This window comes from Syngnathus leptorhynchus, chromosome 11 (genome assembly GCF_054491065.1).
Source record: "Syngnathus leptorhynchus isolate UIUO chromosome 11, UIUO_Slep, whole genome shotgun sequence".
NCBI classification, from domain to species: Eukaryota; Metazoa; Chordata; class Actinopteri; order Syngnathiformes; family Syngnathidae; genus Syngnathus; species Syngnathus leptorhynchus.
This window is the reverse complement of record NC_141205.1, coordinates 5,979,315-6,005,952: the sequence shown is the minus strand read 5'-3', so window position 1 is coordinate 6,005,952 and position 26,638 is coordinate 5,979,315. Positions and strand designations below refer to the sequence as shown.

The 26,638-nt window shown below is 40.6% G+C and overlaps 3 protein-coding genes and 12 non-coding genes across 19 annotated transcripts; 1 reads left to right on the top strand and 14 right to left on the bottom strand.

Annotated features, from left to right (window-relative positions):
• The first annotated feature begins 1,150 nt into the window (after nt 1-1,150).
• On the top strand, nt 1,151-4,245 carry LOC147049090 (leucine-rich repeat neuronal protein 2-like). The gene has a single exon (XM_085923332.1). It carries the CDS (start codon nt 1,378-1,380, stop codon nt 3,697-3,699), a length of 2,322 nt encoding a protein of 773 aa, XP_085779458.1. The 5' UTR covers nt 1,151-1,377; the 3' UTR covers nt 3,700-4,245.
• Nucleotides 4,175-17,004, bottom strand: elmo2 (engulfment and cell motility 2). 2 transcript variants are annotated; one of them, XM_085923333.1, is made up of 23 exons: nt 16,826-17,004; nt 15,120-15,187; nt 14,885-14,981; nt 14,753-14,793; nt 14,128-14,200; nt 13,999-14,049; nt 13,546-13,715; nt 13,293-13,392; nt 12,730-12,881; nt 12,234-12,312; nt 11,759-11,794; nt 11,105-11,155; nt 10,317-10,439; nt 10,051-10,170; nt 9,832-9,936; nt 9,637-9,745; nt 9,427-9,563; nt 8,247-8,410; nt 8,011-8,123; nt 7,802-7,909; nt 7,550-7,632; nt 7,223-7,300; nt 4,175-6,628 (listed from the first exon to the last, which is right to left on the bottom strand). In XM_085923333.1, the coding sequence occupies exons 3-23, from the start codon at nt 14,960-14,962 to the stop codon at nt 6,428-6,430; spliced, it is 2,172 nt and encodes a 723-aa protein (XP_085779459.1). In that variant the 5' UTR covers nt 14,963-14,981; nt 15,120-15,187; nt 16,826-17,004; the 3' UTR covers nt 4,175-6,427. The 2 variants fall into 2 exon arrangements, with proteins under 2 accessions (XP_085779459.1, XP_085779460.1); XM_085923334.1 differs by having other exon boundaries at nt 12,736-12,881.
• Nucleotides 17,005-17,142: 138 nt separating this feature from the next.
• trnay-gua (transfer RNA tyrosine (anticodon GUA)) lies at nt 17,143-17,230 on the bottom strand. Its single transcript is given in 2 exon segments — nt 17,143-17,178; nt 17,194-17,230. It is a non-coding gene; the product is annotated as a tRNA-Tyr (tRNA).
• A 94-nt stretch (nt 17,231-17,324) lies between these two features.
• On the bottom strand, nt 17,325-17,412 carry trnay-gua (transfer RNA tyrosine (anticodon GUA)). The gene is given in 2 exon segments: nt 17,325-17,360; nt 17,376-17,412. It is a non-coding gene; the product is annotated as a tRNA-Tyr (tRNA).
• Nucleotides 17,413-17,507: 95 nt separating this feature from the next.
• trnay-gua (transfer RNA tyrosine (anticodon GUA)) lies at nt 17,508-17,595 on the bottom strand. Its single transcript is given in 2 exon segments — nt 17,508-17,543; nt 17,559-17,595. It is a non-coding gene; the product is annotated as a tRNA-Tyr (tRNA).
• Nucleotides 17,596-17,681: 86 nt separating this feature from the next.
• Nucleotides 17,682-17,769, bottom strand: trnay-gua (transfer RNA tyrosine (anticodon GUA)). The gene is given in 2 exon segments: nt 17,682-17,717; nt 17,733-17,769. It is a non-coding gene; the product is annotated as a tRNA-Tyr (tRNA).
• An 82-nt stretch (nt 17,770-17,851) lies between these two features.
• Nucleotides 17,852-17,939, bottom strand: trnay-gua (transfer RNA tyrosine (anticodon GUA)). The gene is given in 2 exon segments: nt 17,852-17,887; nt 17,903-17,939. It is a non-coding gene; the product is annotated as a tRNA-Tyr (tRNA).
• Nucleotides 17,940-18,030: 91 nt separating this feature from the next.
• Nucleotides 18,031-18,118, bottom strand: trnay-gua (transfer RNA tyrosine (anticodon GUA)). The gene is given in 2 exon segments: nt 18,031-18,066; nt 18,082-18,118. It is a non-coding gene; the product is annotated as a tRNA-Tyr (tRNA).
• An 86-nt stretch (nt 18,119-18,204) lies between these two features.
• On the bottom strand, nt 18,205-18,292 carry trnay-gua (transfer RNA tyrosine (anticodon GUA)). Its single transcript is given in 2 exon segments — nt 18,205-18,240; nt 18,256-18,292. It is a non-coding gene; the product is annotated as a tRNA-Tyr (tRNA).
• Nucleotides 18,293-18,374: 82 nt separating this feature from the next.
• Nucleotides 18,375-18,462, bottom strand: trnay-gua (transfer RNA tyrosine (anticodon GUA)). Its single transcript is given in 2 exon segments — nt 18,375-18,410; nt 18,426-18,462. It is a non-coding gene; the product is annotated as a tRNA-Tyr (tRNA).
• Nucleotides 18,463-18,550: 88 nt separating this feature from the next.
• trnay-gua (transfer RNA tyrosine (anticodon GUA)) lies at nt 18,551-18,638 on the bottom strand. Its single transcript is given in 2 exon segments — nt 18,551-18,586; nt 18,602-18,638. It is a non-coding gene; the product is annotated as a tRNA-Tyr (tRNA).
• Nucleotides 18,639-18,733: 95 nt separating this feature from the next.
• Nucleotides 18,734-18,821, bottom strand: trnay-gua (transfer RNA tyrosine (anticodon GUA)). Its single transcript is given in 2 exon segments — nt 18,734-18,769; nt 18,785-18,821. It is a non-coding gene; the product is annotated as a tRNA-Tyr (tRNA).
• Nucleotides 18,822-18,911: 90 nt separating this feature from the next.
• Nucleotides 18,912-18,999, bottom strand: trnay-gua (transfer RNA tyrosine (anticodon GUA)). The gene is given in 2 exon segments: nt 18,912-18,947; nt 18,963-18,999. It is a non-coding gene; the product is annotated as a tRNA-Tyr (tRNA).
• Nucleotides 19,000-19,259: 260 nt separating this feature from the next.
• Nucleotides 19,260-19,347, bottom strand: trnay-gua (transfer RNA tyrosine (anticodon GUA)). Its single transcript is given in 2 exon segments — nt 19,260-19,295; nt 19,311-19,347. It is a non-coding gene; the product is annotated as a tRNA-Tyr (tRNA).
• Nucleotides 19,348-19,645: 298 nt separating this feature from the next.
• Nucleotides 19,646-26,281, bottom strand: arfgap1 (ADP-ribosylation factor GTPase activating protein 1). Of its 4 annotated transcripts, none has more exons than XM_085924559.1 (13): nt 26,063-26,281; nt 25,655-25,723; nt 25,299-25,408; nt 24,862-25,033; nt 24,486-24,586; nt 24,332-24,418; nt 24,132-24,246; nt 23,994-24,050; nt 23,863-23,895; nt 22,960-23,016; nt 22,077-22,136; nt 21,595-21,644; nt 19,646-21,507 (listed from the first exon to the last, which is right to left on the bottom strand). In XM_085924559.1, the coding sequence occupies exons 2-13, from the start codon at nt 25,712-25,714 to the stop codon at nt 21,168-21,170; spliced, it is 1,242 nt and encodes a 413-aa protein (XP_085780685.1). In that variant the 5' UTR covers nt 25,715-25,723; nt 26,063-26,281; the 3' UTR covers nt 19,646-21,167. The 4 variants fall into 4 exon arrangements, with proteins under 4 accessions (XP_085780685.1, XP_085780684.1, XP_085780686.1 ...); XM_085924558.1 differs by having other exon boundaries at nt 21,595-21,650; nt 26,063-26,280; XM_085924560.1 differs by lacking the exon at nt 22,077-22,136 and having other exon boundaries at nt 21,595-21,650; nt 26,063-26,280.
• Between the last annotated feature and the right edge of the window lie 357 nt (nt 26,282-26,638).

Genomic DNA, 26,638 nt, shown 5'->3' with positions numbered 1-26,638 from the left:
CATCTCATCACAATGCTGAATATATTTTCTGCAGATCTCCCTTCTGTTTTTTTAATTCATATACTTTGAATCAGCATGGATAAAATCAAAAAGAAAGACACAACTGTCACATGGTCAACCATGATGACAAAATGGTGGAAACAAGAAAAGAAAGCCAACCAGGGTGAATGCTGAGGAAAAAGAAGCTCCAGTTACCAGCAGTATGAATTCGAAAAACTTCTCAGGCATGCAATCATCTCATCGCTCTGCGTTCCTGAAACTAACATTGTTGACATTTGAGAGCAAAAGGCAAAAACATCCAAATTAAATGGCCGATGCATTATTGAGCAGGTTGCATGAGGAAAGACGAGAGAGTGGAGATGAAAGCGAATGTCTGATGGAAGATTGAGAAGGACCCCGGGAGGAAAGATCTGCGCCGAGATGTTGTTGACACAAACGCGCCGTCGTGCAATACTCACTCGTCCATCTTTAAAGAATGGATGCTGTCGCGAGCATTAAAGATAGCGGACTGGCAAAAGTTCTCTGAGTCGGCAAATTGAATATAATGACAACAAGATTTCAGTAGCCATAATGTCCTCAAGGCTGAGCTGCACTGTAATTGTTGTTATTTTATTACAAATACACACGATAAGAACGAGTTGCTATCCATGCTTGTTTTTTTTAAATGCACAATGGCATGATCAAAGTGCTTCTCTCTTAGCACTCACAATTAGTCAGACAATGGCGAAAACATTGATTAGGCGCTTTATAGATGCAGTCAAAGGGTTCCAACCCCCACTCATGACTTCTTTTAGTGTTGTTCTTATCAACTGGTGCACAGATTGGACCAAAACAAATTACAAGCAAAGGAACACAGCAAGAAGAATTCTGTTTCCATGGCAACAATGTACTAGACCTTGCTTTGACTTCTTTTTTGCAGATAACCATGCTTATGACAATTGCTACTTATCCATCAGTGAATTACACTTTACTCCACTTTCTATTTCTTTTTCCGTGTGTGTGTGTGTGTGTGTGTGTGTGTGTGTGTGCGTGTGTGTATGTGCGTGCATGTGTGTGTTTGATAGAGCAGCAAGCAATGAGCCAGGAGTCGTCCACCCACCGCCAGGATGTGAGATTGATGGCGTGACTAGAAAAAGACGGTCATCATGTTCTATCACTGCAGTCCGAATTGTTCCTAAAAGAGTCACACGGTAGATTCCCTGTGTGCCAAGCGCCTCGGTATGATTATCCTTCCCCGTTTGCCTAAGAATTTCATACCGGTGAAAGCGATTCTAACCATCTTCTGCCATCTGAGCACACTCTCCGACAGTTGACTTTGTCAGATCTCAACAAGATCTTAAAACCCTCTCCAAACGGCACCCGTGACCCTTAAGGATTATGAGGCCAATGTTGATGCTTCTACATTCACAGTGTCTCCTGTTTGTCAGTGTGTGCGTGCTCGGAGCGCTGGGCTCATTGCCTCAAGCGCTGCCATGGCACGTACCCTGCCCGGGGCGGTGTGTGTGTCACATCAAGCCGTGGTTCTCGCCAGACTCGGTTTACCACGAAGCTCCCACCGTGGACTGTAATGACCTTCTGCTGACTGGGCTCCCGTGGCCTCTGCCCTTTGACACACACACCTTGCACCTGCAGGGGAACAATCTGTCTGAACTGGAGGTGGCTGTGCTTCACGGGCTCCCCAATCTCACTGATCTTGACCTTTCACAGAATCACTTCAGCTGTGTGAGGGCTATTACGCAAAATCTGTCTCTGCCCTTTCTGCTGTCTCTACACTTGGAGGAAAACCATCTCAGTCACCTCCCAGAGGCCTCTTTCTCCTCACTGCTGGCTTTACAGGAGCTCTTTCTCAGCCATAATAACTTATGTTCTATCGCACCCGGAGCCTTCACTGGCCTGAACTCTCTCTTGCGTCTGCACATCAACAACAATAGACTCACCACCATTGATCCGAGGTGGTTTGAGGCTTTGCAGAACCTAGAAGTTCTCATGCTTGGAGGAAACCCGGTAGAGACCTTGCCTGAGCAGGGTTTCCGAGCCTTGAAATCCCTTCGCAGTCTTGTTCTTGGTGGTATGGGCTTGAGAGGTTTAGCTGACAATGCTCTAGATGGGTTGGAGGATCTGGAAAGTCTCTCCTTCTACGATAATCGACTGATCAAGGTGCCCACTCGGGCTCTGCAGAGAGTGAAAGGACTCAAGTTTCTCGATCTTAACAAGAACCGAATCAAACTGATCAACACGGGAGACTTCCGAGATATGCTCCACGTAAAGGAGCTAGGCCTCAACAACATGGAGGAGCTGCTGTCCATTGAGAGAGCGGCATTAGAGAACCTCCCAGAGTTAACCAAACTAGAGATCACCAACAACCCCCGACTGTCCTTCATTCACCCGCAGGCGTTTGCGCAGTTGAGCAAACTTGAAAGTCTCATGCTCAACTCAAACTATCTCAGTACTCTGCATCATCACACCATGAGCTCCCTGCCCAGACTCCAGGAGGTCAGCCTGCACTCCAACCCACTCCGCTGTGACTGTCTGTTTCACTGGGCCGCACAGGACGCCTCCCACCCTCACCGAGACGCACCGGCTGGCAACCAGCAACCATTTCGGGTGGTGCGCTTCATCCAACCGCAATCGACGCTGTGCTCAGACCCACCGGACCTGAAAGCTCGTAGGGTGAGGGAGGTGTCCTCCAGGGAGATGTCAGCCTCCTGCCTCCCAACAATCGCCAGTGCCTCGCTGCCCTCCAGCGTGGGTGTCAGAGAAGGAGGGAAGCTTCTTTTGCACTGTAGGGCTCTCGCAGAGCCGCAGCCTCTACTTTACTGGGTGACTCCCACAGGGTTGAGACTTGGACCAGCTTTGAGCAACACATCTGAGGGACCAACAGCTTCTTCCCTCACAGCCACCCAAGGAATCTCCCACTCATCTGTTTCCAGGATCTACCCCAACCAAGGTGATTTCCCCACCAAACGCTATTGGCTCCTGCCTGAGGGAACTCTGGAAATCAGAAAGGTCACCCCGAAAGAAGCCGGTTTATACACCTGCATAGCTGAGAATACTCTGGGAGCTGATACACGCAGCGTTACTGTGTCCGTGCAAAGACGACACAAGACAAGGAGAAGGATGGGGGATCCTAACCCCAGGAGCCCTTCATTATTCAAAGCGGGGACGAGTTTAAAGGTAATGGAGACTGGAGAACACTATGCTATAATATCCTGGCAGAACAGGCGCAATTTCCCATCAACTCGTTTGTCCTGGCAAGCTATGAGCTCAGACGCACCCGCATACACCATACGCATCCTTGCCGGCACATGCAGCTTCAACTTGACCCACCTGCAAGCAGAGACGTTTTACAGAGTGTGTTTACATTTAGGCACCGGTGAGGGCAGCAAGCATAACAGCAAGAGAAGCAAAACAAGCAGGAAACCTCAGTGCATCTCATTCAGAACAAAGCAAGTGGCAGAGCCTCGGGCCAGCCTGCAGCTCAGCCCGCAGCTGACGTCCACCGGTGCAACACTTCTGATGATCCTTGCGCTCGTACTGATGCTGCTGGCGGGTCAAGGATGGGACAGTGGGAAGCACCCGAGTGCTCTTTTCCAGGAAATCAAAAGTCATAAGGCTCTGATCACCATGCAAAAGACAGGGGAGAGAAACAAGAAACAGCCAATGCAGAGTGACAAATGTCTGTTCCATCACGACTGCTGAGCTCATCAAAATGACAAATGCAGAAACAAATACTAAATGTCATTTTCTGAAAAGTCACAGTGATGTAGGAAAGATTTGTATTTATTTTATATAAAGTATATATATATGTACAGTATCAATGACATTGTTTTGGTGTTGAGACACATTGTAAAGAATTCCTTAACCCAAACCAGATGGATTTAAACGGGGCCACGGCACTCACACAGTGCACAGCGAGTGCATAAATCCAATATAAAGGACTGCTTTTGGCTGCTGGGCTGAAAATAAAGAACACTTGAATTCAACCCAGGGACATGTGTTACATTTCCCATCTAAATGTCTCACAGACTCAACCATACTGTAACCAAGCAGACGGAACACTGTCTGATAAGTGATCCAAAAAGAAAAAGTGACTGCTTGTTTTGTTCTTGTATGTCAAAGTGATTGATGCTTAGCGCTCAGTAGCTTGGACTACTGTTCTTATACAGCTTTCCTCGCCTAACATCTGATATCTTCATTCAGCGTTAATGATTCTCAAAGTGATTGTGTCAAATTCTATTTTGAGCTATTATACAATAAATCTTTTTAATTTAACTATTGCTGCCCCACTCTTTTTCCTTTCACAAATCTGATCGAGAACAATTTTCCATATCGGTGCGTACTTTACACCGAATTTCAAACACCAGTTAAAAGAGGTTGTTGTAAAAAAAAAAAAAAATGACATAAATTAGCACAACTAACTTCAGGACCAGAGCAATACTTTGGTTACTTTGTATTTATTGACACCAAACATTATACAGTACATTTTGTCCAATTAAGTCAATACAATACTATATACTGTATACTCAGTTACTATAAATCTACACCATATTTAGACTTTTTTTTTTGCAGCTGTATTTATAAATCAACAACATCCCATTCAATACGGTTACAATCAAATGGAGAAAAGTACCAGATGCAAAATCATACTGTCAGCATATCTAACGCAAAACCACTTCAGTCATTGAAGTTAATGCTGTATGCTAAATTCAGCTGGAATTCTGTAATAGCAGATTCTTTTTCATAAAAAATATGAAAATATTACAACATCCATTAGTAGTTTAAAAACAGACACATTTTTCCACAAATAGCATCAATAGTACAGGAATTTGCAATACTCTTTCGCAATACAAGACACATTACTATGACATCATCATTGTCTGATAAAGTGCCTAATACTAAAGAAAAACAAATACAAAAAAGCCAATATGAGCTTTAAAAACACAATTTGGTGGCATTGCAGTCAATGCAGCACAAAAAAAATACTTCAAACATAAATTGCATGCTAAAAGAAGGATGATACAAAATGATGTTATTTCAATATCATTCTTCTCACAGTGTACAATCATTTACAAAAATATAATTCTATCCTGCATTAGCAAATGACATCATTGACATGGTTTGCACTCGATTTAAGATTGACATGATGAATAAAACATGTTTAAACAATAACACTTCCGGCTTGATACCATGATATCATGGCCACTGTTTTAAAACGACAAAAAGTGTGCTAATTTGGTATTATAACCAAAATGACCAAAAAGTCTACAATCATTCAATATACAATATGGCAATGCTTTCTTCAGAGACATTCTCAAATTGCCACAATTGTAATCATAGTTTTAGTACAGTGCGAAGCTATGGAGGAAAAAAATAAATACAAATAAAACCTGATATAGCACAGTATATAATACATTCTTAGTTTTTCAAACATGATAGAAATTCTTGTGACTGATGATGGATGCATTACTACATAAAACACATAAAATAAGTCTAAACATATTCCTCCAACTATATTACAGTATTGTGTTTAGCACAGCTCTTACAGCTTTGAGGTTCTGTGTCCAAATTTTGGCTCGCATTAGATGAGCTGAATGAATAAAGCATATTATTGCATGTGTTGTTGCCAATACTTTGAATGTACTAAAGAAGTTATGATCATTCATAGTTTTGTGTACCAGTATTTGGAAATAATTTCAAATTGCCAGGGTATGGAGATAAAACCGTAAACACGCAAAAATGCATGTGTACTTGTACAAGATTAAGATGAGGTATAAGATTAATACAATCACAAAAAAGAAATGTTAAAGATCGTACAGTGGAGCCCCCATAGTTGAACGCCGCTAAAGTTGCTGAATCATCTTGAAATAATATTCCTCACAAGTCAAAACGGGAGGTGGGAGGTTTAGTTCCCAAATATTTGACTTCAGATCAGTGAGCATTTCGAGAATGAACACCAAGGGCTCTATTTTCATTACCACCCCAAGAGGTGTTTCACAAGGTGTCATATTTATAAAAAAAAAAGGCAGTTTACAACGTTGTAGCCATGAACACAGCTGACTTGGCCAATCACAGTGCTCCTCTCATTCCTTCAAATGTGGCACACTCCCATCTCGTATGGAGACATTTCTGTGCTGTGCAGAAAAGGAAGCAGCGATCCGCACGTGACCGGAGCATTGTCACTCTCCCTGGTGGCTGGTGTGCCGACAGAAAATGTAAAAAGGTGCCAACCTCATTTAATGAGCTGGTGACTTAAATATGTCCGTGGACCTCATGTTACTATGTCATATTTTTATGTTTGAAATTAAAACGACTTGGCCTATGGAGGTTCTACTATCACTTTTTCCTAAATCGCACAGCGCAATATTGGTTAAAATCGAAAAGATGCACATTCTTGACCTTTGCTGATATGCTTTATAATCAAAACACCTCAACTGTAGTTGTAAGTGAAATTATAAGAGCTTGGTTCTTTTGGAACAGGGGGTGGAGCTTCTGGGATTGTGATGTTCTCAAGGTCCAGGAGGCGGAGCTTCATCTCCATGCTGATAAGCGTGTCCAGGTCACTACGTGTCAGGTCACTGCTCATCTCTCTGCCCAGCAGCGCGCACAAGCCGTCCGTCCAGATGCAATACTGCTCCACAGACAAACGTACAGACTCGAAATGACTGCAAGAATTGTCACGAGACGCTGTGACGTGCAAGTACGCGCCGCAACAAAGCACACCACCCAAAGTCCTCTTTTCCATTTTTGGGATGAAAAATATCCAGATGGAATTTTAAAATGGTGGGAAATTCCATAAAGTCATTCCAGTGGCATTGCGACTCGTGTTCCCTGCACATTTATCTTGGCTTTTCTGTCATAGGATGTCTTTTAGTCCCTGCTCATAAATTTGGTGGGTAGTCAACACGTCAGTACGAGATGTGATTTTTACTGACCTGGCAAAAGAGTTTGCTGCAATACTACATTGAAGATGCGGCAATGCAGCTGAGAGTATAAACTGGTATTTTAGGTCTTTCGGGAATTACATCTCTAAAGCTGTATTTTTGGCTTTTCCAAAACCAAATCAAAGTCACAAGCATAAAGTTTGACATTTCCTGGACAAATCCATTTAATTATTTTTTTGTTTTTAGGAATACGAAAGTGACTTGGTTTTTTTTCGAGATTTGTTTCAGTGAAAGATTATCATTAAAATAAGTTAGGGGTAAAATCACTGATGTCAGCCTACCTCATATTTGTTGGGCGCAACAAAGTTGAGTGTCTCATCCGGATCGTAAAGGACTGAGAAAGCCAACTCCAGGACCTCCTGCGACAAGAGACCAGTTAAGACAGTGAAATGTAGAGCAAATAAAAAAAATAAAAAAAAAACAAAAAAATGTGTAGATTAGTGGGAAACTGTTCCTTGTAGAGCCCTCTCGTGGTCACGATGTGCCGCATACAGTATTCGTCATAATTATACGGCTTCTTGGGTAAAATAATCCTGGAACCACTGAGGTGCGTTCTCAAAGCAACTATATTTCAAGATTAGAATGACTTTAGCTTTACGAAAACCTACCTTGTTTTGTTTCAGAGCACTTTTCTCCTTCATATGAGGGCAGTCCTTCCCAGTCACCACGGACTTGATGTCAGAAACTGGGACTAGAGAGAAAACCAAAAAGTTATGACTTTCCAAATGTGATGTTTTCCAATAATGGTCGCTTGTCAAACTTAAAAACCATGTCGTAGATTAATTTCTGAGCAACATTATGCATAAAACAGTGGAAATATTTTGATGGCTTATTTTTGATAAGAAGAAAGAGACCCTTACTTTTGTCACTAAGCATTTCAAAAGGCACTTCACCCTGAGGTGATTCATCCAAGTCCCCGTAGTGCAGCACTTTGTGATTAAGAGAAAGTCTGCAGAACCAAAATTTCTCTGCAACAAAGGCAGAAATGCTTAGCTCAACAAAGTTAACAGAAGCCATACTGTGTTTGAAAAAAAAAAAAAAAAAAAAAGTGATTGTATTGATGTGGTACCTTGCCTTCGGCGGTTCCCCACTTTTCGGAAACAGCTGCCCTCGCACAGCCGATTGAGTCGTTGTTGTTTAATGAGCTCCAGAATCTCTGGCTGGATTCTCTCGCGAAGCTCACTACCTCAGCATAAAGGACAAAAACACATTTGGATGATACATGACAACACAATATTTGTTTTGGAGAACTTTTAAGAAGTGTGAAATTCCATAGCTAAGATTTTTTTTTTTTTTGCCACTGACATGATGGGCGGGGACTGAAAGTCATCCTGGCTCATTCTCTCGGACTGTCGTAGTCGCAGTATCTCAGAGTAGTTGAGACCTCGCAGCTTGTTCTTCAGCTGGTCCAAAGACGAGGGCTTCATGGCCAGAGCTCTGGTGGTCTGCTCTCGGACCACCTGCATCACCTGCTTGGAACGCACGTACTGTAGCCCTCATAATAATTTGCACTTTCACAGAGTTATCTTGTCAAGAAAAAAAAAACCAATTCTGTCGGTAAAAACAACTTTTCTCATCTCAAGTCATTTATATTCAAAAATGTACCCCGAGATAAACGACCGGTGCTAATTTGATAACAATAGACTGCGGAGAGTCAAAACGTGCTCATGTGGAGGAAGCGCTCTGAACCGCGTTAGCAGCATTAAGAATTTAGCTGTCGTGTAATATTAATCGAAGTAAAAGCCTTTCAGCCGCCTACTCTTGCGGGGTTTGAACATACTTACACAAACAGCACAGTCAGTAAGCAGGGGTTAGATGGATACGCATGATACTTGCACGCTGAGTGATGGAAATGTGATCTAATGCAGCTTTCACCATGAGAACAAAAACACACTTTCTTCACAATGGGAGTTACACGTCTTTCAGAATAAAAAAAAAAATCTATTGTAAAGCTTGACAATTGAATAAAATAAGTAATCAAACACAAGCTACATAATTTCTTTGCTGTGGCTAAAAATACTAACACAAACGAGATAAATCGATAACGGCATGAAGGAAGCAGTGCAGGTCAATAATAAATCAAAACCTTTATGTTCTTGTTCTCAGGTGTGAACCCACTGGCTTGTTGTTTGAAGAGGAATACATGAATAATTTACAACTCACTTGAAGCTCAAAATTGAAAATTAATACAATCAGTGCAACTAAACAAATTAGTATGTATCTTTCTAATGAAATGATTTTCAAGCGGAAAAGCAAATTCAATCACAGGATTTGTAATGTAAAATGCTAGGTTTTGACAAAACCACTGGCTTTCTAATCCAATATATTTCTCCGTTTGTTTTGCATCTCGTTTAAAAACTTAGCAACTAGGAAATGTGCACAACACTTTCTGACCTAAACCTAAAGACGAGCCATATTGTAAAGATCTGTCCATCAGATTGTAGATTTAAATATTTAGGCCGGTGCTAATAAAGACCTTACTGACCTTATTAAAGTCCTCGGAGGTGGCCCTCATCTCCTTCCAGGTTTTATTGAGCAACTGGATGCAGATGCAGAAGAATTCCTCCCATGCTCGGTCATGAGTGAAGAACATGGGGTGGTAGTCATTGCAGCCCTCATTAGCTTGTGAAACAACAACAACAAAATTAGTGAGGCATGGAAATGACCAGATCATGTGATATTCTAGGGCACTTACGCAACTCTCCAACTTGGAGTATCTCACAAAGTATTCGAGTGAGGTCGATGGCACATCGGCCAAAAGGACATTCATGCTTATCCTCGCGACTACTGTTTTCCAAGACAATCTGTCAAAAACGGGAAGACATGATCAAAATGATGATTTGCTCACATCTGGGAGGTGAGCAGCATCCTGCCATGAGTCAGAACTTACACGGATGTATGTGTCCTGATGGACCTTGGCCAGGTACAGCATATTGTCCAGAGCTAGCATCCCGGGCGGAGTCTGTGTGAAGTCCATAGCAGGGTTCACATGGTTCTACATTTGAAACAGAAATATTAAAAAATAATAATAATAATTCTGTTTTGTTGGACTTTATTACTAATATGATTATTCATTTGTTTTTGTTCCTTTAAATCAGAGGTAACTTACCGTAAAACCAAGCATTTTATAATCTTTAGCATACAACGTCTTTCGTTTTTCTGTGCCGGTGGGATCATTTTCTCCATCAAATGCAATCCTCCGCAGCTCGAAAATGACATCTCGTTGAGTCTGAGTCATACAAATCAGCACGTTTAGGGACTCGTGGCTAAATTCAGAAAGATATTCTCCAACCAAATTTTAGGCCACACACCTCCAAGATTTTCCAGGTAAAATTAAAACACACACACACACAAATCGTTTTTTTCCATCTTTACCTGGTCATTAGGATCCATTTTGGTCATCATTCGTTCCTCCAAAAGATTAAAGGTCAACACCTGCAGAACATACAGCTGATGTGCCATTTCTGCTTTAATTGGTCGATTTCCTCTGATGACATGCTGGGAGGAAAAAATAAAAAATGTTATTCAGAAAACGGAGATGTTGAAACTATCCTCTGATCATTTCTAATAATTAATAACTTCTGGATTAGTACATAGATGCATCTCATTACTTTTGCCATCGAGGACAGACTACATGCCATAGATAGATGGCAAAACGTTATTTGGACTTAGTCGGGTCAAATTAGGATCCAGACATTGCTATGGTCCAACAGTCATCATAAGTGCATCTCAGTCTTGGAGATTTGTTTCCAGAGAGCTCACAATCGCGAAATTGCTCCAGGAAATAACACTGCACTGTCTTCCTCATTTGCAGCCAGCTCAGGGAAGCACTTCTACACAAGTTGATGCCAAAAGGAATCATTCTGAGAGCAGAGGTTTTTTTCCACTTCATGGACTTCATGCCATATCACATTTGATAGTTCTGCTTCAACACATTTCACGTTAGACAATCTTTGCACTGGCTGAGCGGCTGGTCCAGATGCGTCATGAGTCATCCGAGCCGCAGTTGGAAGAACACTTTAGAGAAGGATGGATCATAATATTTGGGTTTCAACGATGTTCTGTATTTTCTTACAGTAGCAGTCATTTCAAGCACTGTTTTAGACAGGGATTAGATCATTTGATGAACACAGCGTTGCTATACGCACGTGCGGACTACTCACATTCAGAATAATGGACCGCAAGTGCTTCTGGGCCAAGGTGCTGGCCATTTCCTGTCAGCAAAGAAACAAACAACAACAACAAACGATAAAAGACTCATTCTGAAGAGCAACAACAAGCAATCAAAATTTACTCTAGCCCTGGGGTGTCAACCTGTTTTTATTGCGGGCCATTCTGTGGATACGATTCCCCTCAGAGGGTCATTATGACAGTGAGAACAAATAAGTGTTTAATTAGGTCATATCATACAAAAGGTCATCAATTACTAGCTTTGAAATCGGATGTCAAGGACAGTAGTTTGTTCAATTATTGTTATGGTAAAAAAAACAGCAAAATGTCAATGTTATTCATTACACACAACAAACATTTTGGTACAGATTTTAGTACGGGTCATGGAATTTAACAGACATCATTTGCTTTCAGGGGCCATATAAAATGATGTGGCGGGCTAGGTCTGGCCCCCGGGCCTTGAGTTTGAAACCAAGCCAAAACCAGGTTTGCCTCCCAGTCACACCATGCACTACATAACAATTTGAACCAAAGTGCAGGCAAGTTGAGGCTCTGCTCAAATCTGCAGCAGCTTTAAACAAAGGAAAGGGAGGGCGTGAAGGCCTGTGGGGTGGAGAGGATGATATGGGACGCCAGTGTGTACTCACAGTGAGGTGCTGCTCCAGCGGGTTAGTGTACACCTCCTACAGGTTCAAGGGGGGAGGGGGGGTGGCGGATGTGCGGTGGTGAAAATAAAAAATGCACACATGGACAATGAGATACAGGAATACAACACTGACAGGCATGCACAGAAACAAAGAACAACACAGCACAATTCCAAGATTCTACAAGGTCTCCCAAAAGTCACGTTTTCTTTCTGTTTTGCATTTTAAGTTCAGCACTTGTTTGAGAAGCATTTTTGGATGTCACACTGCTCCTCAACATAGTACAATATACACTAACAAACAAAACAAAATGATGGCAAGTGAAAACACAGAGTGGCTAGTAAATCTGGGAAAGCACAAACCACAGTGGCTGCTGAGCAGACAAGTTCATGTCAAGCCCTGCTTATGAGTATAGAGTATTCAAAACAATAATGTCCTTTATTACTCTAATATTCATCTACACCAGTGTAGAACTAACCTGCCGTCTGTCCTCGGGGGCTTTCAGGAAAAGAGCATTGATGAGGGCAATTGCGTAAGTCTGAATCTCTTGGTTTGACCTGCAAGGATATCAAGCAACAAACAAATCCTGTTAGAAGTATCTTGCTCCACATTCCAGACCATAGAATTCCCCAAAAAAACTGTAGTGCTAATTATAAGTCTAAATATACTTAATTTTTTCATTTCTCACCTATGAGTAATATCAGTGGGTTCATCAAGTACTTTATTTCATCATGTAATGATATAGAATATTACAATGATTTTAGGACAAATCCATAACTTGCTGCATTGATAATTTGGGATTTTTTTAACGTGAACGCTCATGGCGGTTTTCCTGAATGATTGATGCCCTCCTTTTATGAGCATCCCTGATGCACAGAAAAGAAAAAAAGCTACATATCAAACCCATCGCAGCAATTCATCTGCCCCCTGAAATTAAGAGCGCAGAAAGCCCCTGTGCATGTGTGTGTGCTCACACTTGCAGGTGCCCGATGAGTTGTCCCACGGTGATCTCCTGAGCCACTCGGTGGTAGAGACTGTGGCTGTTGAGTACCATGCTCTCCAGGATGGCCAGAGAGCGCTGCAAGATGGACACATCCACCATAGGCTGGTTCACATAGCCTGCAATCTTTGGGAAGATAAAAGAAGTGATGTCACGATAAAAGCTTCTGCATTGTGAATCATTATTATTGTTATCACTACAGCAAAGACATTGGGGGAAAGGAACAGCCCTGTTAATGATGAAATGTTTCTACAAAAGAGTTATACTTGTTTACTTTGAGAAACTCTCAGGGCCATAGTAAAGCTTTCAGAAAATACACAGTCACACAGTCACACAGTCACACAGTCACACACACACACACACACTGAATGAGCTCTGGGTAATCTCAGGCGTTGCTAGGCAACTGCACCCACTCATTTCCGCTGTGTAGGAAGTAAGGAAGGTCAAAGTTAAATCAAAGCGAGCAAATAACAAGGACTAAGACGCCAACACAAGTTGAGAATATGCAACTGTGAAATGTGCTCTGATGTGAGGCACCTGCTTGATGAAGGAGAGTGAGATAAGATCCCAGGATACAATGCCGTGATCCATTAATTCCAGGAATGCGGTGAGGGTGAATGCCAGCATTTCGCCAAAGCTGAAGTAAGAGGAGAACATTCATATCATTTAATGTGTCCCTGTATAAACATATTTATAAGGAGAACTAGATTAAATCCCACATTACGTAACAAGAAAGGAAGCTTTCATGTTTGCGACATGACCAAAGTGAAAATTAAAGACGGAATCTCACTGGGTGCCGCTCTCGACGAGGCGGGCCAACGTTCCAATGCCCTCCATATTGATAAACTCTGCGGCAAAAGTGGTGTCCGCTGACAGCTTGGCCAGCTCCTTTAGAGCCTCTAAGCGAGCGTCAATCCCGTGGGATTGGATACGCTCCAGGAGTTGACGAGCAGCCCGGCCCTGTCAGACACAAGAAAACAACCATCATGAAGCTGATTAAATAAAAAAAAAAAAAAAAAAAAGCCACTGCACAAAACGACAGCAGCACTTGAAAAGTGATGCTATTTTTTGCAAGGGCCACAATGCTGATTGAACAACACTCAAAGAATTGCAATCATATGTACCTGTGTTGCATTTGGGTTAAACAATCGATTCCAGGTCATAGCAAAATAAAACGACAACATAACTGTAATCAAATTGTTTTATTGGAATGTAAAATAATGTCAAACTAAATGGTACTCACGGGCGAAATGGCTAATCGAAGGATGGTCCCGTTCTTGATTTCACTGCGACTCTAAAGATAAAAGTTTGGTGTTTACTTTTATTATGATGACAGAACAGTGAATGAAAAAATAAGTCACATGAAGCTCACCTGTTCTGTGATGTAAAGCTGGGGACCATCAGCATAGCGCAGAGCAAACTGTTCAGAGCCTGACAAAGACCATCTGAAAATTGAGAAATACAATATATTCTTTCGATAGCAAGTCAACAAAACATGAGGATTTTTTTTTTTTTTTGTCAGAGCTGAACGGCGCAATATCGACTATATTAAACGGAAGCTAAAGAACGCATTTGCAAGCTATGAACTGATGCTTTGTGAACCATAGGAGGTCTCTCATATTGCTGTCTTCTTGCATCATAAAGTCTTTACAGCAAACAACCCAGTTAAAGTCTATTTAAGGCAAGGGAGAGAAAAACTGAAGCAAATGTTTTTTCAAAGAATGCATTTGCTGAATACTCAAGCAGTTCATGTTAACACGGTTCGCGCCCCTTCAAAGCGCCACAACAGAAGAAATTACATCTACTAACATTGTGCATTATTACTAGAGTTACACTTGAATGCACTAAAATGGAAACTGAACCCTGGATTGGTCGCCAGTCAATCACAGGGCAGATAGTTATTCTTGTTGAATGCAAACAAGAACAAGCTAGAACGACATCCAAGAGTAAATGCTACGAATCGTTGGTGAAATACCAAAATGCAGAACAACGCTTACCCATCACAGACTTCACGGATGATTGAGGTCAAAGGTCGTTTCTACAAACAAAAGACAAGTGCTTAGAGTTGCATAAGTTTGTAGACAGGAGAAAATAATGATATTTCTGATTATGTTTGATAACACACAGACCTGGTCCATCTCGATAAGTTGAGCATTTGCACCCGGCCATTCAATAGCCACCTTCACGATGTCAGCTGGTGGGGGCATGGCTACCTTTTTGTCGCCACTTGCCGGAGGAGAAAAAAAAAAAAAAAAAAAAAAAAGTTATATATTTATGTTTCGATGTAAAATGACAGTCATTTGCCCTTTCTTCACAATCTACAGACAAATTCACGTTTTGATATCCAATTTATGAGCTAATTACCTAATGAAGAAGTGTGAATAGGGTCACGCTGTTGCACACCACTGCTCTAATAACCGGTGTCTGTTCCTCTGTGAACACAACACAAAAAAAGTGTTAGCTCATTGAAATGCACTGTGACAAACATGCAGCTCGAGGTACAATTTGTGTTGTTTTTGAGATCAAATACAACTCAGCCATTAAATGTGAGCCAAAAGTATCAGCACGGATTGCTTTTTAATACGAGTTTGTATGTTCCACAATTATATTGCAAGGAAAGTGAACTTACTATTCATGCAAACAAAGAAAATACCATCTAATATGACAAACCCCAAAGTCTTCTGCCTCAGACAACATCATCATTATAAAACCAGTGCAATGAATAATATTAATAATGGCTGTGTTCTATTCAAATGTGCCAATAGCAAAGCCTCAGCATTTGTATGCTGCAGCACCAACTGGCTTTGTGAGTTCTGGAACAAAGCCACCAGCAGGCACCCTCTGAGTGATATGAATTCAGTTTTGATGAATGGTGAATTTTTAGTAGACTTTTGCAAATGGAGCTTTTAAAGTGCTTGCTAAGAATTGCTGCTGTGAATGACATTTTGACGATTCTTTATTAAATGAAAGATCTGAAAATGAATAACTTTACAAGAGAATCCTTTTTATTATTAGAATTATACATTTAGTATTATAAGTTCCTTTGCAACAATACAAATACAATCACTTTCATAAATCAAGCTTCTTGGGAGCCAAATGAAACCGGAAACCAAACTTTGTTTCAACTGTTGCACAAAACAAGAGAGGAGGTAGGTCAATGCATGCAACTCCAGGGTGCAAGCAGTGACATTTTTCAGCACCAATGCCCAGCAGTAGTATTGGTAGCATAGCAACAACCATTAACTAGCTGCAAAAAAAAAAAATCTTCAACTTCTTTGACAACCAATTTCAACCGTTTCCAAGGCCACCACGTGCTATTTTTAGCATTGCACAAAATGTTCTGATGCCATAAATACCAAGAGGTTTGCAGTTTTATTTTAAACCCGCGGTCCGACGGGAATGCCTAACTTTCATTTTGATCGTGGGCTGTGGCGCCACCTACGTTGAGACGACATCAGTGCAGATGAATGACAACAAATTGATCATATTGAGCTGATGTTAAAAAATCGTCTGCTATGAACCGCAACAGCATCCGCCTTCGCCTTTTGAAAGATGAATCGGTTTGTTGGCAGCGTTACCGTGCAGCTAGTTCTCATAAGGCATGTGTGACGTGAAGATGCATTGGATTCATTAAAGGAAGTGTTTTCAGAAGCAGAGTTTGAGTAGCAGTCAGTCCCGGATGACGCAGGACAGAATGACTTTTATAAACAGCGGTGACTGGCAGAAGATGAACCGGATGTAACCTCCAAATATTCAATCCCAACCAGTAACAGCGATTAGGCGAGATGTACGAGTAACGTCACTTGGTGCAGAGGTGGAAGTTGCTCAAAACGCAAGTCAGTAGCTTGTAAAGTCGAATCGGAAGTGTCGCCTCTCAAACAATGTGATTCATGCAACATGCATCCATCCGTCTGCTCCCCCGCTGCAGCCATGGAGCAGCGTGACTCTATCGGTAGATCAATCTCTTCAAGGAGATGTCTTCAGACTTCGGGGCTTCACAATGAGCCTTGAAATGGACCCAATGGTGGAGGTGACGGATAGTGTTCGTGTCGGTGCTCGGTGTTACTCACCCCGTGTCTGGGCCATCGATGATGCTGTGAGCATCCTCCTTCCCTTCGTTGTCTCCGGTGAAATACTTTAGAAGAGCAGCAGACACTCCTCCAACGCCTTGTAGGCGGGACGCAATGCAAATGTCACATCTTCCTAAAATAAGCACAGAGGACACACAGCGTCTTGCTTGTGTTTTAAAAGAGCAGTGTGGGATGAATCGTAAATTTCTGTCCAGAATAATCACTGGAATATATATAATCAGCATAATAACTCATATACAATGTGATATTGATTTAGCTGATTAATTAAAAAATATTAAAAAGGTGGGAAAAGGAAGTCCTTCGAGCTGGATTTGAACGAGCGACCTAAGGATTTCAGCGTTAAGCTTCTACAGTCCTCCGCTCTACCAACTGAGCTATCGAAGGGTATGTAAAAACATATGCCTTATTTTTTAAGTATGACCAATTATCCCCTGAGGGTGAAAATAATAAATCAAACTAAACGGTCGGATGAGTAATTTCCTTCGAGCCGGATTTGAACCAGCGACCTAAGGATATCAGCATATTGCTCCTACAGTCCTCCGCTCTACCAACTGAGCTATCGAAGGGTGTGAATTCACTACCTCATTATTACAGTATGGTTAATTTTATCTCCTGAGTGATTTACATGATTAATCAAATGAAACGGTGGGGTAAAAATAATTCCTTCGAGCCGGATTTGAACCAGCGACCTAAGGATGTCAGCGCGTTGCTCCTACAGTCCTCCGCTCTACCAACTGAGCTATCGAAGGACGGGGCAATGTTGCCTCATTTTTACAGTATGTTTAATTATCACCTGAAAGTGCTTGAATGGTATTAAAGGTTGGTATAAAGATCTTCCTTCGAGCCGGATTTGAACCAGCGACCTAAGGATGTCAGCACGTGGTTCCTACAGTCCTCCGCTCTACCAACTGAGCTATCGAAGGATGGGTCAATGCTGCCTCATTTTTACAATATGATTAATTATCCCCTGAAAGTGAATGGAATCAAAGGTTGGTATAAAGATCTTCCTTCGAGCCGGATTTGAACCTGCGACCTAAGGATCTCCTCGTAACGCTCCTACAGTCCTCCGCTCTACCAACTGAGCTATCGAAGGGTGTGAATTCACTACCTCATTATTACAGTATGGTTAATTTTATCTCCTGAGTGACATGATTAATCAAATGAAACGGTGGGGTAAAAATAATTCCTTCGAGCCGGATTTGAACCAGCGACCTAAGGATGTCAGCGCGTTGCTCCTACAGTCCTCCGCTCTACCAACTGAGCTATCGAAGGACGGGGCAATGTTGCCTAATTTTTACAATATCATTAATTATCACCTGAAAGTGCTTGAATGGTATTAAAGGTTGGTATAAAGATCTTCCTTCGAGCCGGATTTGAACCAGCGACCTAAGGATGTCAGCACGTGGTTCCTACAGTCCTCCGCTCTACCAACTGAGCTATCGAAGGATGGGTCAATGCTGCCTCATTTTTACAATATGATTAATTATCCCCTGAAAGTGAATGAAATCAAAGGTTGGTATAAAGATCTTCCTTCGAGCCGGATTTGAACCTGCGACCTAAGGATCTCCACGTAACGCTCCTACAGTCCTCCGCTCTACCAACTGAGCTATCGAAGGGTGTGAATTTACTTCCTCATTATTACTGTATGGTTAAGTATATCGAGTGATTTTCATCAATCAAATGAAACGGTGGGGTAAAAATAATTCCTTCGAGCCGGATTTGAACCAGCGACCTAAGGATGTCAGCACGTTGCTCCTACAGTCCTCCGCTCTACCAACTGAGCTATCGAAGGCCGTGAATTTACTACCTCATTATTACAGTATGGTTAATTATATCTCCTGAGTGATTTTCATTATTAATGAAATGAAACGGTGGGGTAAAAATGAGTCCTTCGAGCCGGATTTGAACCAGCGACCTAAGGATGTCAGCGCGTTGCTCCTACAGTCCTCCGCTCTACCAACTGAGCTATCGAAGGGTGCAGAAAAGTTGCCTCATTACAGTATGGTTAATTCTATCTCCTGAGAGTTGCATTACTAATTAAATGAAACGGTGGAGTAAAAAGGACTCCTTCGAGCCGGATTTGAACCAGCGACCTAAGGATGTCAGCACGTTGCTCCTACAGTCCTCCGCTCTACCAACTGAGCTATCGAAGGGTGGGACAGTGTTGCCTCATTTTTACAATATGATTAATTAATCACCCTGAAAGTGCAATGAAATCAAAGGGTGGTATAAAGACCTTCCTTTGAGCCAGATTTGAACCAGCGACCTAAGGATCTCCACGTAACACTCCTACAGTACTCCGCTCTACCAACTGAGCTATCGAAGGATGTGATAATTTCAGTCTCATTTTTAAAGTATGTTTAATTCTCCCCTGAGAGAGCTTTAATGAAATCAAAGGTTGGTATAAAGATCTTCCTTCGAGCCAGATTTGAACCAGCGACCTAAGGATCTCCGCTTATCGCTCCTACAGTCCTCCGCTCTACCAACTGAGCTATCGAAGGGTGAGATTTAAATTTCAGCATAATTCTGGTACAGTCCAAACTTTGATGTGCAGTGCGAAATTCTTTGAGACATGCTAAAAGTGTCATGGTGTGCATGTTTCTTTCCCCTGAAAACAAGGTCTAAGCAGACAAAATGCCAGTGAATCACACATCAACACAATTTATTCAACACAGAGACCATGTATACAGGCGAAATATCCAGTCTGTGGCCTGTAACACAGGCTTGCCTCATGGGATTGCTGCTGGTGAAACTTGGTAGGGAACAACTAGACAGAACTGCACTTGAATACACTGAAGATTTGGAGGATTTAACAACGGCTGAATGTTTTAATTTTCACACTACAGATCTCATGCACAACATCAAAAATAACATCTGTCATGAGAAACATTAACATAGCATAATTCCAATGTTTTACAGGCACAGCTGCTCAGCAGGTTTTTTTTTTTTAATGTAGAGTTAGGTTAAGATTATACAGCAGACTAAATTTTGTCTCGTGTTTATGTCAGCACCTGGATGCATTTTATTTGGTGACACATTCAGCGACTTACCCCAGCAAGATATTGGAGAATCATGTTTTTAAAAGAATATTATGGTATATATATATCATGCTGTCATGAAACAGGGAGGAAAAGAGTCTCATCGAAGAGCTCGGAGGTAACAATTTACAAACACTCATGACATGAGTTCATTTACAAACATGTAAAACTCACGGCATCACATGAACAGAGTCACAACAAGCTGACATGAGCAAAGAGAGGTTTAAGGCTTTAACACATCAGGATACAGGACAACTGATCTTGGAGTGAGTGTGTGTGTGTGTGTTTTTTTTTAAATCATCGTACTCTATTAACAGTGAGGCACATTAAAGTTGCTGCCATTCCTTTTTGTCTTGTTTTTATAATGCGGACACAACAAAGAATGACATATCGCATACTGTATAGTAATTTCTTCGAGGTAGAAACGGAATAGTATAAGGTTTTCTTCATCAAATATGACTTAAAGGTGGATATGAAAAAAAAGTACATATCTTGCACAAAGCATTATGCTGCAAGAAAGAAAAGACCCAAAAACATTGTTCACCATATGTGTAAATAACGTGTTTTAATGATTATAACACGGATCATCCGTCCGTCTGTCTGTCTGTCTACATTGTTTTAATTGTCTCATTGCCACAAGATGGCAGCAACTTATGTCTAAATGAAACTCCTCAGCTCACGTCAACATAAGTCAGTCGCCACTAGATGGCGCCTGATCAAGAAACCAGACATTAAGTGTCCTGCAGGGAATAAGGATAGGTGCAAATAGACAAATCCGTGCCAGCAAATCTGCATTTTTTTCTCTTTTTTTCACAGATTGATTTATGCACACCGATATGGTCCTATCAGTGCGGCTGACCACAAGATCACGAATAGCACTAGCCATTCTGTATTTACAATGATTTACAGTACCAACAGTATCTCATGCTTCATTTTCTTTTAGAAGTGAAATGAGCAGCAAGATTACAATGTAACAAGTATACAGTATGAACATTGACTTATTTAGCAACAGGGTCTATACCACTTTCTGTCATGGAGTAGTCAATTGGGATCTTATACACACTGATTCTTTTTTTTTTCCTCAGGGGGCAATATAAAACAAGTCAGGGTCAATATAGTTGTCATCATTATTATGAATAAGACTTATCATGCAGTTAATGTAAACCTTGGGCATGTGTTTAATGTGGAGAATTCGAATGGACTGACAGTAAATGTTCAGCACAACACCTTCTTAGTGCTGGTGAGATGATGAGTGAAAAAGAGGCAAAGGGTTGGTGAGATGATTACCAGTCTGCATTCCCCCAGGCTTCGTCGGCAGGTTTCGTCGGACTCTTTTTGGTCTTGCCGTCTGCTTTCTCCCAGTTGTTGTCCCAGGCCTCCCAGCTCTCCTCTGTGCTGTGTTTGTTGTTGGATGCCGCATCTGAGCCCCAATTGTCCCAACTGTCAGAGCTCTTCTTTGCAGAATTATCTGCAATGGTCCAGCTGTCACTGCTTGGGGATTTCTTTGCTTTTAGGGAGCTGTTGCTACCAAATGTTTCCCAGAAGTCCTTTGAGGCAGGCTGGGTGGAACTACCCTGATATCCCTCGGTAGCATCCATGTTCTGGTAGCTATCTCCGGCGGCCCTAAACACAAGGATACAAATTTCACATTACAATTAAATTTGGGGTGTGGCAATTCTCCTCAAATACTTAATTTCAATGTATAACTACCCGTCTTCTGGTTTTCCCGAGAAGAGATTGGTCAATTTGGCACCAGCTCCCTGCACCTAAAGAGGACACTATATTTTATAATAGATATAAAGCTGATAATTACAACAGTTATCTTGCGCATTAAGTGACAACCAATGTATTTTTTTTCTTAATATAGTTTATCAATAACATTTAATGTACAAGTCTTGACAGAACAAAAGACAGTGATGATAAAATAACAAATACTGCGCATATAAATACTCACCACCAAAGTACAAATGGCAGCAAGAAAAAAAACAACAGAACATATCATTAATATACACATACAAACATGTTGCAACAAAACCAGTCTGTTTTGAGGATGGAAACAAGGGCACGTGCCTTGCACATTTATTGTTTGACAGTGATTTTTTTTTTTAAATGTTATACTAATTATTACTGTTGTACGCTCACAAGACTGGTTTTGTCCCTTCAGTTTGGCAGAGATCTGCCATCCATCCTACCTTGTTTGCCAACTCAGAGATGCCGACTGTCATTTCATCTAGCAATTTGCCATCTTTCACCTGGATGAGCCAAATTGTAATAATTTCAACAGATCGTACATTTTTGGTACAGTTACAGTGGATATAAATAGTCGATACAGCCCTTGTGGTCATATGCCAGGATTTTGTGATGTTTATTAAAAGAATTCCGAGAACCTAGAAGAGGATGTGGACATTTGCGCAACCACATTTATCCAACTGAGCTGAACAGTTAATAGGTCAACATAGGTGATTGATTTTTTTTTTTTTTTTTTTTTTTTATAAATGATTTATGTTGGTCTTATTTTTTACATCATAAAAATCTGGCATTTGAATGGGGAAGTGTAGATTTTTTTTCTAATAATCCACTGTATATTTAAAACAGCAATCATTTTTGGCTGATTATATTTATTACAAATGCCTCAGAAAAGTTAGTTAAATGCAAAGAAATGCGGCTACAATCATTTTCAATAAGGGGAAAGTGAAGCGCATGCTGCAGGTGCCTAATCCATGTCAACTGTACATTATAAGGCAAAAGATTGATTTTACCGGGCTTGTCCAGTCACCGACTCAAAACCTAAGATGTGTATATATATGATATGGTGCCAAGAACGATGGCCCAGAACCAGAAGGGGTGGAGAAAATAATTGACCATTACAATTCTGCAAAAACAACTTCAATCTCCATATCCCCTAAACTAGTTAGAAGGTTAACTTACTAATGTACTGGTTTTGTCTTATAATGTGAGTTCACATGAAGCCAATAAGCAAGCAGTGTCAAAAATAGCACATTCACATCTAAAACTGTTTTCTTTTTAAATGCTGCAACCCACCACCAAATTAACAACTTCAAACATCAATGTTACCTTTTCTTGGGTAGGTTTGATAACACTTTCATTTATTGTGTGTCCTAACTCTGTGGCCTAGTGGGAAGTGAGAGGGAGGGTCACTTCAATGAAACAGATTCATACTGACAGTTTGGCATGAAGTGACTAATGACGCTCAACAAGAACTTGTCGGTGTAATGGCTCACAGACTGCACTAGCGAATATAGAGGCATGGATTTAGGATTCAACTAGAGGAAACCATTTTGAACATATAATTAAGGGTGGGTGAAAATATTCTTGTGCCATTACACCTTGACAACACAAAAAAAAAAAACAATATAAATGGTTGATTTTTATTTTTTTTACCCCCATCCACTAAATATAGTGACTGATGGGAGAAAATTAAAAATGTATTCTTTAAGTTATCCATAAACTCATAGCACATATTTTATGATGCAGAAACCAACAACCCACAGGTGACGGCCACCATTTGTGAAATGTCTCTTTGCTAGCAAAAAAAAAAAATAGATCTAAATCGTGCAAGCAGAACAATCCGAAAATAAAGTAACACTAAATAAATGCGCACAAAGCAGAAAATATTCTCATGCAGACACATTTTCTTTTTTAAATGACACAACATGAATACAAACATGATGCAGGAAAAGTCTCATGCGCTCATTTCTTGCTTTACCGGTTCTGGGGGCGCTTTATAGCCCCTTAACTACATCCAGAGAAGGCAAAGAGATATTAAACGTAACTGATTAGAGATAGATCATCATGCCTTTAGATTTGAAATGTGCAATGAGGCAAGTATTTTTTATTTTTTTTTTATAAATAAACAGAGCATTCAGTCTATGTAAAATAAACTCGGCATAAACATAATAATGTATGTAATCACTTTTGTGTGTACCTGAAAGCCGTCACCAACTGTATCAGTCTTACCTTCAAAGTTGCTTGATTTGCCAGTTTTGTTGTCTGGGTGAGAAGAAATATGAAAATGTTAAGAAGTATTTGTCTCCAAAATGTTACCACTTAACTGGTAAAAGATGGTGCAGCAAATGTTGGATTCTTACATTGTCTTTTGCAATGGAAGCAAATTTGGTGGCCCCAACAGTGAAATTGCTCCAACCCTGCAAAACAAAAAGAAAGCAGGATAAATGAAAAGCTATGACAGTCAAATGAAAGGCTGACTGTTTACAACGTGATCTTACTGAATAAATGGAGGTCATGGCATTGTTTATGAAGTCATCTTCCTTTTTTTCAGTGGTCACTGTGTTGCCAAAGCCAACATAGCGATTCTCTTGATTCCCACTGTAACCACCCCCACTGAAAAAGAGAATAATCAGTCATAAATGTAAAAAAAAAAAAAAAAAAATTAAACAATCCTTGATAGGACGATCACGTTTTCAACCTCTGATAAGAGTTGACGTCATCACTCAACCAGTCTTCAAATGCTTTATCACCAGATGTGGCAGAGTTCACTCCAGACCCCCCAGAACTGTGGTGCATATTGGCAGTATCAATAACGAATCATTTCCTGGAAATAAATTTCCCTTCGGTCTTACCGGTGAGAGGATGAAAGGCTGCTTTTGGGTTGAGGTGATGCCCAATTTTTGGCAGATGATGTTTCAATAGACCACTCCTTGCCCTCTGCTTCAGTGGCAACCTGATACATCCAATAATAAAAGATGCATTTTATGTTTCTTGAGATGACATTAGATATTGAAGTTGAGACCACCGGGCTACACAAGATCTTACAAATATGAATATTCTCCCTTAGCATTAATATTATTTCCTAATCACCTTGGATAACTTTGAGGAAACAATCATTTGCACCACTTGTATACTTAAATGACATGTAAATGCCAAAGATGTTAAAAAAAATAGTTGTTAATGTTGGAATATTGTTAGCACTTAAAAGGAACTCTCTTGTCAGCTTACCTTGTCCCTGAAGAGCGCAGCAGCTCGGCTGTTATACTTCTCCTGTAAATTCCAGTTGGGATTGTAATCATCTTGGAGTTCGAGAAACAAACGAAATTTGCCATTCCCTCCCGCTTTCATCTTCTCAAGCTCAAGATCTTTCCACTTGTCCATAGTGACCGAACGTACAAAACTGCAAACAGAAAAGAGATATCAGTTTCATCAAACGCAACAATAAATGTTAAGTAATATTTTAGAAACAAACAAAAAAAATAGGTGCAATCGTTTGGTAATCATTTGTATTTTACTACGCTGTTATTAACTACCTGCTGCGTTACGTGGGTTACGATCATTAAAGGGTGTGTCAATTTCAAGAGTGCAGAATCATAAATTAACTGAGGTCAAAGTTGAAAGCTGTTGCTCTCATCTCTGAAAACACATGAGATCATTTTCTCTACCTGAGATGTACCCCCAAGCCTCTGTGTTTTCCAGAGCATTCCAGACATATCCAGATTCCATAGGTCACACTAACCCACTGCGGGTTGAACGCTCCACACTCAAAGCACAACTGTGAGGGATAAAACAAAAAGCATTACATCAGGAATTCAGTATTCATTAAGTATGGTTGCAAAGTATGCTGTTAGAGCTTGCAGACACGATTCATATTCATCGTTCTCCTGCTTTCTTTAATGGTGATTTTACAGCAGCATTACCTACCCACAAAAGCACATTTGCCAACATTTTGTAAGTTTTGCTCAGTGGTTTGAGTACATGTGTTGCAACCATAGCTAACCAGGTTCCTCTGTGAACTTACATTATTCTCATCTTGCGTTCTGACTTCCTTCAAAACTCTTCTTGTTCTTGGACTGGCCATGTTGATTCACTGGCAATAGATGGAACAAGATGTTATCACGGTGGCAAGTGACTCCTAATAATAAACATTGTGTTTATGATTTTTTTTTTTTTTAAAGATATTAATTGCATAAGCATACATCGGAGAAGTACTATTAGTACAGAACGTTGCTGAAATCTGTCAATTCCATGCTCATGAATGAGCATGGAATTGACAGATTTAATCTATCGACGTTTACTCTGAACATTTAACTAGATGTCACTTGTCTTGAGGTGTTGCCAAATAGTCAATGATATATTTATGATTTGACGCGATGACTGAACACCGACAAGGCTAAGTTAGCCGCCAAGCTAGCGCACCAAGGCTTACCTGTTGGGTTGGCGAGCAACAATGTCAGAAGATGCGGTAAAACACGTTCTACTTTACTCACAGATGTTAAGCTAGTGTGATGAAGCGACTTTAAAGGGCTGTCAGGGCAACAGAAATAAAGAAAATGAACTACTGCTCAGTCAAACACCGGCAGCCATGTTCCTGTTTGCATACGTGGGCAGTGCAATGCATTGTGGGATTCGTTTCTTTTTCCTGCCACTATTACGCCTCAGGTTTCAAAAGTCGTGACTCAGCGAGTTTAGCGTTAAAAATAAGAATAATATCAGACAAATGAAGTGAGGCTTGTGTTATTTGCAGCATAAAGTGATCAAAAGGTTCTAGAAACAATGATTTGTTGCATTAATTCATTCGCCTTTGCCCGCAAAATACTGTTTGTCAAAATGCATTGATTCAAATTTTTTCTTCATTTTTCTGGAGAAATCATTTATTTGAATTCATTTATAAAGTATTAAAATGATCAAATGAGTGATGTTAAAATTAAATATTTAATTTTTAGGTAATGCGTACAAAATTTTATTTAAAATGATAGTCGATTATTTTACATATTGGATTTGT